At 36.3% G+C, this 9787-nt stretch overlaps 1 protein-coding gene across 1 annotated transcript; it reads left to right on the top strand.

The window, feature by feature from the left end:
• The first annotated feature begins 7953 nt into the window (after positions 1–7953).
• LOC147558062 (uncharacterized) lies at positions 7954–8990 on the top strand. Its single transcript, XM_086658983.1, has 2 exons — positions 7954–8487; positions 8547–8990. Exons 1-2 carry the CDS (start codon positions 7954–7956, stop codon positions 8988–8990), a joined length of 978 nt encoding a protein of 325 aa, XP_086515109.1.
• Positions 8991–9787: the final 797 nt, after the last annotated feature.

Raw genomic sequence — 9787 nt, 5'->3', positions numbered from 1 at the left:
ATATTCACTACCATAGATATCATTTTCTTTGATGGGGGGTTGCATCACCGATGCGTCTCTATTCAGATTAATGCCATAATCTGTTATTTTTTACTCGGTCCTGACTTCAGTAAGATGTATTTCTACATCGTTGGTAAAATAGTCAGATACATCCAATCTTGTGTTACATGAAGAATCATTGATTTCCATATGATTTGTTTCTACATTGGCAGTTCGTTTCTTCAAGGATGCTTGATAAAGATCTACTAGATGTTTAGCAGTCCTACATGTTCTCTGCCAGTGCCCTGTCATACAACATTTAAAACAGGGTTGATTCTTCATTTCAGAAGGTTCATTTGCCACCTTCTTCCCTTTATTTTGCCGATTATACGGCTTGTATCTGTTAGCCGAGTTATTTGTCCACCGGCCTCGACCATAGCCACTGCCGCGACCTCCAGAACGGTAACCACCGCTTCTGTTATCTTTATTTTGATCGTCACCACGATCATGTTCCTCTGAATTCTTATTGTGGTAGTTGCCACGACCACGACCCTTTTGGTTACGTTCTCGTCTTTCAGTAGAGACGGATGTGGAATATGTTTCGAAAAAGTTAGTGTATCCAGTTGGACGGACTTCTGTATTTTTCATAATTACTTCTCTATTTTGTTCTGCAACTAGAAGGCATGAAATTAAATCCGAATGAAATTTAAAATTCATGTTTCTATATTGTTCTTGCAAATTCCAATTAGAAGCATGAAAGGTTGAAAATGTTTTCTCTAACATTTGTTCTTCACTGACAGGAAAACCACAATGTGCCAATTTTGTCGTTATTTTAAACAGAACAGAACTATACTCAGAAACAGTTTTATAATCCTGTAGTCTAAGGTGGAGCCAGTCATTTAGGGCCTTAGGAAGGATAATTCTTTTTAAATGATCAAAACGTTTCTTTAAACCAATCCATAATAACAGAGGGTCTCTCGTATTTAAATATTCCGACTTTAAGTCTTCACATAGATGGTGTCGGATAAAATTCAGTGCAGCCGCACGATTCTGAGAAGTTTCATTATTACCCTCTGCTATGGTTTTCTTTAGATTTCTTTCCTCTAAATGAGATTCAACTTCAAGAGCCCAATTGATATAGTTCCTTCCTGTAAGGTCTAGAACTGCAAAATTTATATTGGTTAGATTCGACATTTAAAATGTAATAACACAACTTACTTTGATTTTCAGATGGTCTTCAAGACAATCCCTCGTTTATAACTGAAACTCTTTACCCACTTATAGAAACGATCGTGCTGATAACGTATTATGTTGCAATCCCTCTTGGTAATAGTTATTGTTGTAAATAAGAACCAAAACTAAATTCAATTATATGAAAAGTATAAGAGGATAAAAGTTATTGATGCACCAAAGAAACTGTATTGTATTCAAAGCCTATTTCTCATTGTTCAAAATGTTACACCAAGTGAGGGTATAAATACCCAAGTAAGAGAACAGTGAAGGCTCCACGTAACCCATGTATGTGTACACAATATGACTGTTTGTCTTGGTGAGATGGCACCTCACCCTTGCATGTGAAAATGGATAGAACTCTTTTCTCCTGCAGGCACTTCATAGCTTAACACTTAAGTAAGTTTTATGTGGGCACCACATAAAACTCATAGCAGCTCCAGGAGAGTTTATGGGCATCCACATATATCCTTACAACACTCCCCCTTGGATGACCATCAATGTCTATGTAATTGTCTAATTAAACTTTGTCAGAAAAATGTTGTCGAAAAATATGACGAATGAAAAGAGTGCTATACTAAGTGGCGCTGGATACCCAAAAATGTTGCCTCGTTAAAACCTTGCCAGAAAAACCCATCGGGACAAAAACTGGACGAAGGAAAAAGAGTACAGTGTGTAGGTATCCAGTGTTGGTGATGATAATATTCTCCCCCTGATGAATATCATATTATGGACTGATGTAGCTTTACATCATTAGATTCTTCAAGCTTCGCATTCCAATGTTCTGTACTAGTTTTCTGAATGTTGTAGTAGGCAAAGATTTGGTAAACAAGTCAGCATAATTCTCACATGATTGTATCTTCTGGATATCAATTTCACTATTCTTCTGTAGATGGTGCGAGAAAAATAACTTAGGCGAAATGTGTTTCGTTCTGTCACCTTTAATATATCCTTCCTTTATCTGAGCAATGCAAGCCGCATTGTCTTCATAAATAATGGTAGGTGACTTTGTAATTCCAGGAAGATCACATGAAATTCTAATATGACTGATAATAGATCTGAGCCATACACATTCTCTGGTGGCCTCGTGAAGAGCAATAATCTCTGAGTGGTTAGAAGATGTAGCGGGCATACTCTGCTTACTTGATCGCCAAGAGAAAGCTGTACCACCACTAGTAAAAACATAACCTGTTTGTGAAACTCCTTTATGTGGGTCAGATAGATATCCTGCGTCAGTGTATCCTATTACTTGTGAACCATTTGAGGAATTCTTCGAATAAAATAATCCCATGTCAGTAGTTCCTCGAAGGTATCGAAGAATATGCTTTACTCCCATCCAATGTCGCTTTGTTGGTGCTGAACTGAACCTGGCTAATAAATTTACTGCAAAAGAAATGTCAGGTCTAGTGCATTGAGCTAAATATAATAAAGCACCGATTGCACTTAAATATGGTACTTCATGACCAAGTAGTGTTTCATTATCTTCTTTAGGACGATAAGGATCTTTTACGGTATCTAAAGATCTAACAACCATTGGAGTGCTAAGAGGGTAAGCAGTATCCATGCGAAATCTTTTCAAAATCTTTTCAGTATATAAATTTTGATGAACGGGTATGCCGCTTGTACTTCTCTCAATCTGTAAACCAATGCAGAATTTTGTTTTTCCAAGGTCTTTCATCTCAAATTCTTTCTTCAAATATTCTGCAGCTTTTGAGACATCTTCAACTGTCCCAATTAGATTTATATCATCAACGTATATTGCAATGATAGCGAATCCAGTATATGATTTCTTAATAAAAATACATGGACAGATGGGATCATTTACATATCCTTCCTTAGTCAAGTATTCACTGAGGCGATTGTACCACATTCGCCCTGATTGCTTTAAACCATATAAAGCTCTATTAAGTTTAAGTGAATACATGACCCGTGGCTCTTCATCAGGTAATTTGAATCCTTCAGGAACTTTCATATAAATATCAGTATCTAGATTGCCATATAGATATGCAGTAACAACATCTAGTAGATGCATATCGAGTTCTTCTTGAGCCGTCAGAGCGATTAAATATCTAAATGTAATTGCATCCATCACAGGAGAATATGTTTCTTCATAATCTATACCAGGTTTTTGTAGAAAACCTTGCGCCACAAGTCGTGCTTTATAGCGAACTATTTTATTATTTTCATTGTGTTTTCTTACAAAAACCCATTTGAACCCAACTGGATTTACATCCTTAGGTGTGAGAACCACTGGTCCAAAAACACCACGTTTATTGAGTGAATCTAGTTCTGCCTGAATTGCGTCTTTCCATTTCGACCAATCAGGTCTTTTTCGGCATTCCTCAATAGAGCGTGGTTCATAATCATCATTCTCTTTCAAAATTGAGGTTGCCACTGCAAAAGAGAATATTTCGTTGACAATTGTCTCATTTCTGTCCCACACTTCTTTTGAACATTCATAATTTATAGAAATTTCCTCATTGTTTGGTATCTCTGCCTCATCAAAGGCGTTACCTTCTTCAAGCGGTATTTGTTCAGAAAGTGTGGGCGTATTATTAATAGTCTCTTCTAGAGAATTATTATTTTGTGATTGATTCTTCTTCTTTCTAGGGATAGTATCTTTAGAACTAATTGGTCGTCCACGTTTCTGACGTGTTATAGACGACTCATTTGCTATAGCAGTTTCTCCTGGTCCTTTAGGAATATTAATTCGTGCACGAGCATTAGCAACAGGGATATATGATTCTGTTACTCTGGCTGCATCATTAAATGCATCTGGTAGTTTATTTGCAATGCCTTGCAAATGTATTATCCTTTCTACTTCTAGCTCAGACTGATTTGTATAAGGATCAAGATGAGATAAACTTTGTGTACTCCAACACAATTCAATTTGTTTGTTATTCATTGCAGACGAATTTTCTCCCCCTAATGGAGGGAAAATTGTCTCGTCAAAATGGCAATCTGCAAATCTTGCAGTAAAAGTATCACCTGTCGTAGGTTCTAGATACCTGATAATAGATGGTGAATCAAAACCAACATATATCCCCAGACGTCGCTGAGGTCCGAATTTTATCCGTTTAGGAGGTGTAATTGGCACGTGCACCGCACATCCAAAAATACGTAAATACGCTATGTTTGGTTGATGACCCAAAACAAGTTGCAAAGGAGAATGTTGACCATTCGCTGTAGGTCGTAGGCGGATTAAAGCAGCAGCATGTAATACTGCAGATCCCCATGCAGAAACAGGCAACTTTGTTTTCATCAACATTGGTCGTGCAATCAGTTGTATATGTTTTATGAATGATTCTGCTAGACCATTCTGTGTATGAACATAAGCTACAGGATGTTCAACATCAATGCCAACTGATATACAGTAGGCATCAAAAGCCTTTGATGTAAATTCGCCTGCTCCATCAAGACGTATGGACTTAATCGGAAAATCGGGAAAATGAGCTCGTAATCTAATAATTTGGGCAAGCAACCTTGCAAATGCATTATTACGAGTAGACAAAAGATTTACATGAGACCATCTCGCAGAAGCATCTATTAATATCATAAAATATCGAAACGGCCCACATGGTGGGTGAATAGGACCACATATATCTCCTTGGATCCTTTCTAGAAATTTAGGAGATTCGATATGAACTTTTGTATGAGACGGTCTTATAATTAATTTTCCCAATGAGCAAGGTGTACAAGTAAAATCCTTGCTTATTAGAATCTTTTGATTCTGTAGTGGGTGTCCTTGAGAATTTTGAATTATTCTATTCATCATGGTAGATCCTGGGTGTCCCAAACGATAATGCCAAAGTGTGGTCATACTTGGATCATAAAACTTCTGGTTTATGACAACATAAGATTCAGCCGTTTTTATCCTTGTAATATACAATCCTGATGAGAGAGTTGCCAATCTCTCGAGATCATGCTTCTGGCCTGAAGCAGTTGAAGTAATATATAAATATTCTTCATTATTTTCATCTCTGGTCTCAAGGTGATAACCATTTCGACGTATGTCTTTAAAACTTAACATATTCTTCAAAGATCTGTCCGAATACAAGGCATCTTCAATGGTTAACTTCGTACCACTTGGTAATATTATAATTGCTCTGCCAGAGCCGTCAATGAGACTAGATGAACCAGCGATAGTAATCGCATTAGCCTTAAACAATTTTAGAGTCAAGAAGTACTTTTTACTTCGAAAGATGGAATTCGTGGTTCCACTGTCTGCCAGACAAATATCTTCATCATCTCTCAAAAATGTACTTCTAGAATTCATACCTTAACAAACATAAAAATAAACATAAGATACCGATAGAAAACATGTAAATTTTATATATTATATTGCTATACAATATTCCAAAGTAACACATTAATATAATACAAAACTTATAACAACTGGAAATATTATAAAAACACTACTGAGGAGAGTTATGAATTCGATCAATCATATCGTCAAACTCATCATAGAGTAATTGATCGAACTCATTACAAGTAAGATTTTCATATTCACTACCATAGATATCATTTTCTTTGATGGGGGGTTGCATCACCGATGCGTCTCTATTCAGATTAATGCCATAATCTGTTATTTTTTACTCGGTCCTGACTTCAGTAAGATGTATTTCTACATCGTTGGTAAAATAGTCAGATACATCCAATCTTGTGTTACATGAAGAATCATTGATTTCCATATGATTTGTTTCTACATTGGCAGTTCGTTTCTTCAAGGATGCTTGATAAAGATCTACTAGATGTTTAGCAGTCCTACATGTTCTCTGCCAGTGCCCTGTCATACAACATTTAAAACAGGGTTGATTCTTCATTTCAGAAGGTTCATTTGCCACCTTCTTCCCTTTATTTTGCCGATTATACGGCTTGTATCTGTTAGCCGAGTTATTTGTCCACCGGCCTCGACCATAGCCACTGCCGCGACCTCCAGAACGGTAACCACCGCTTCTGTTATCTTTATTTTGATCGTCACCACGATCATGTTCCTCTGAATTCTTATTGTGGTAGTTGCCACGACCACGACCCTTTTGGTTACGTTCTCGTCTTTCAGTAGAGACGGATGTGGAATATGTTTCGAAAAAGTTAGTGTATCCAGTTGGACGGACTTCTGTATTTTTCATAATTACTTCTCTATTTTGTTCTGCAACTAGAAGGCATGAAATTAAATCCGAATGAAATTTAAAATTCATGTTTCTATATTGTTCTTGCAAATTCCAATTAGAAGCATGAAAGGTTGAAAATGTTTTCTCTAACATTTGTTCTTCACTGACAGGAAAACCACAATGTGCCAATTTTGTCGTTATTTTAAACAGAACAGAACTATACTCAGAAACAGTTTTATAATCCTGTAGTCTAAGGTGGAGCCAGTCATTTAGGGCCTTAGGAAGGATAATTCTTTTTAAATGATCAAAACGTTTCTTTAAACCAATCCATAATAACAGAGGGTCTCTCGTATTTAAATATTCCGACTTTAAGTCTTCACATAGATGGTGTCGGATAAAATTCAGTGCAGCCGCACGATTCTGAGAAGTTTCATTATTACCCTCTGCTATGGTTTTCTTTAGATTTCTTTCCTCTAAATGAGATTCAACTTCAAGAGCCCAATTGATATAGTTCCTTCCTGTAAGGTCTAGAACTGCAAAATTTATATTGGTTAGATTCGACATTTAAAATGTAATAACACAACTTACTTTGATTTTCAGATGGTCTTCAAGACAATCCCTCGTTTATAACTGAAACTCTTTACCCACTTATAGAAACGATCGTGCTGATAACGTATTATGTTGCAATCCCTCTTGGTAATAGTTATTGTTGTAAATAAGAACCAAAACTAAATTCAATTATATGAAAAGTATAAGAGGATAAAAGTTATTGATGCACCAAAGAAACTGTATTGTATTCAAAGCCTATTTCTCATTGTTCAAAATGTTACACCAAGTGAGGGTATAAATACCCAAGTAAGAGAACAGTGAAGGCTCCACGTAACCCATGTATGTGTACACAATATGACTGTTTGTCTTGGTGAGATGGCACCTCACCCTTGCATGTGAAAATGGATAGAACTCTTTTCTCCTGCAGGCACTTCATAGCTTAACACTTAAGTAAGTTTTATGTGGGCACCACATAAAACTCATAGTAGCTCCAGGAGAGTTTATGGGCATCCACATATATCCTTACAACAGATTCATATTATCATATATAAAAAAGAACCAGTCCTTTCAACAAGAAAAAGGAGCATCAGTCTTTCCAGCTATACATATAGTCTCAAGGTTAATAAGGAACCAAAAAACTTCTTACACTACCATTAGGCTATTCTTAGGGCAACTCCAATGTGGGGCTCGGGCTCCCAATTTTGGGAGCCCCTGAATTTTGGGAACCTCGGGGCTTAGAGCAACTCCAATGTTGGGCTCCCAAATCTAAATTTTGTACATATGTGGTGTAAGTGTGTGAGGTTTTGTGTTTTAATTTTCACCCATTAAATTTTGGCTCTAATATTTGAAATTTCAAATTTTACCAAAATTTTGGGGGAAATTTGAATTTCAAATTTTAACAAAATTTAGGGGGGAATTTGAATTTCAAATTTTACAAAAATTTTGGGGGGAATTTGAATTTCGAATTTTTTTTACTTTTTGTTCACCTATAAATACAACCACTTATCCATTAAGTTTTCTACATCTTATTTCTATATTCTCTACATTTTCTTTCTACATTCTTTCCATCTTCTCTCTCCCTTCAATGGATGATAGTTATGAGTTAGCAAATTTGATCATTCAACAAGAGTTAGAAGATAGGGAAGATGATGAATTTTTATTTGGATTGTACCTAGAAGAGTTACAAGAAAGGGATCAACGACCACGTTCCCGTCATGTTGGTTCTATTCCGGGTCATCGTACGATAAATCGTAACAGAAAAGAGGGTCATGAACGACTAATGCGTGACTATTTTGTTGAGAATCCACTTTATGATGTTGCTACATTCCGAAATCGATATCGCATGAGTCGTGATTTATTTCTTCATATCCTAAATACGTTGGTTGCTCATAATCACTATTTTGCACAAGAGCCAGACGCCTTCGGCAGAATGGGTTTATCGCCACATCAAAAGATAACTGCGGCTTTGAGAATGCTTGCTTATGCGACACCAGCAGATGCAATTGACGAATACCTTCGACTTGGAAAGACGACTACAATCGATTCACTACGAAAATTTGTATCAACGATCGTCAATGTGTTTGGCCCTCGTTACTTAAGGTCTCCTAATGAATGCTCGGTAGTATAGATTGTATGCATTGGGCGTGGAAAAATTGTCCGACCTCATGGCACGGACAGTATACTGGCCATTGCCATAATCCAACAGTCATACTAGAAGCTGTTGCATCGTCGGATCTTTGGATTTGGCATGCATTTTTTGGGTTGCCTGGATCATTGAATGACATCAATGTGTTGGAGCGTTCTCCGGTGTTCGATGCAATTGCCACAGGTAAGGCTCCAACTGTTAATTTTGAGATTAATGGTAATCAACATGATACGGGTTATTATCTCGCTGATGGGATATATCCACAATGGGGTTGTTTTGTTAAAAGCATACAAAATCCGTTAACTCCGCAAGAACAATATTTTACGAGACGTCAAGAATCGGTAAGAAAAGATGTTGAACGAGCATTTGGTGTATTGCAAGCTCGTTTTGCTATCATCCGAGAACCGGCACGTCTTTGGGATGTAGAAACACTAGGTGATATCATGAAGGCATGTACTCCCTCCGTCCCAAATTAAGAGTCTCGTATTCCTTTTTGGTCCGTCCCAAATTAAGAGTCTCATTTCTTTTTATATCATATTTAATCCCTACCTTTTTCAAGTATACCCTTGTATTGGATTTTAGAGTTATTATTAGCTAATTAGAATATTTCTTAGTAGAATAACACTAAAATCTAGCTCATTCCCTAATAAAGTATTCGATTTTCCATAATGGCTTAAAATCAACATTAATTGGGTATGAGATTAATTAAGAAAAAAAAATACCAAAACATAAAATACTGCCAACATTTGCTATCAATTTTAAATTTTAAGATTCTCACATTTTATTGTGTTTCTAATTTAGTGCTTCATTTTATTTTCAATAGTTGGTCACTTATGGTAAGTGAAGTGAGAGAAATAATACCATACCATAATTTCTTGAATTCCAAAAAGGATTTACTAAATTAATATGGGTAAAAATGGAAAAGCAAAACTTGTGAAAATAAATTGTATTTTAAAAGTGGGACTCTTAATTTGGGACAGAGGGAGTATTATATTGCATAACATGATAATCGAAGATGAAGGACCTAATGCGACTAATGATTTTGATGGAAGAATTCCAGAAGAAGTGGTTGTTGGGGGAAATGAAGAAATGTTCAATCGTCTCGGTCGAGTTACAAGCAAAGATTTGCATACACGATTAAGGGTAGATCTTGTACAACACTTGTGGAATACTAAAGATCGCAACGACTAAACGGAACTATTTCCGTTATTTTACTTGTTTTTATGTATTTCGATTATGTGTTTGTAGGGAGTTATTATGTATTTCGATTATG

Source organism: Eschscholzia californica, unplaced genomic scaffold (assembly GCF_041429995.1).
Source record: "Eschscholzia californica isolate CP2 unplaced genomic scaffold, dmEscCali1.0.p SCAF_2, whole genome shotgun sequence".
Taxonomy (NCBI): Eukaryota; Viridiplantae; Streptophyta; class Magnoliopsida; order Ranunculales; family Papaveraceae; genus Eschscholzia; species Eschscholzia californica.
The sequence above is the reverse complement of the archived record's forward strand: the minus strand, read 5'-3'. Positions and strand labels throughout refer to the sequence as shown.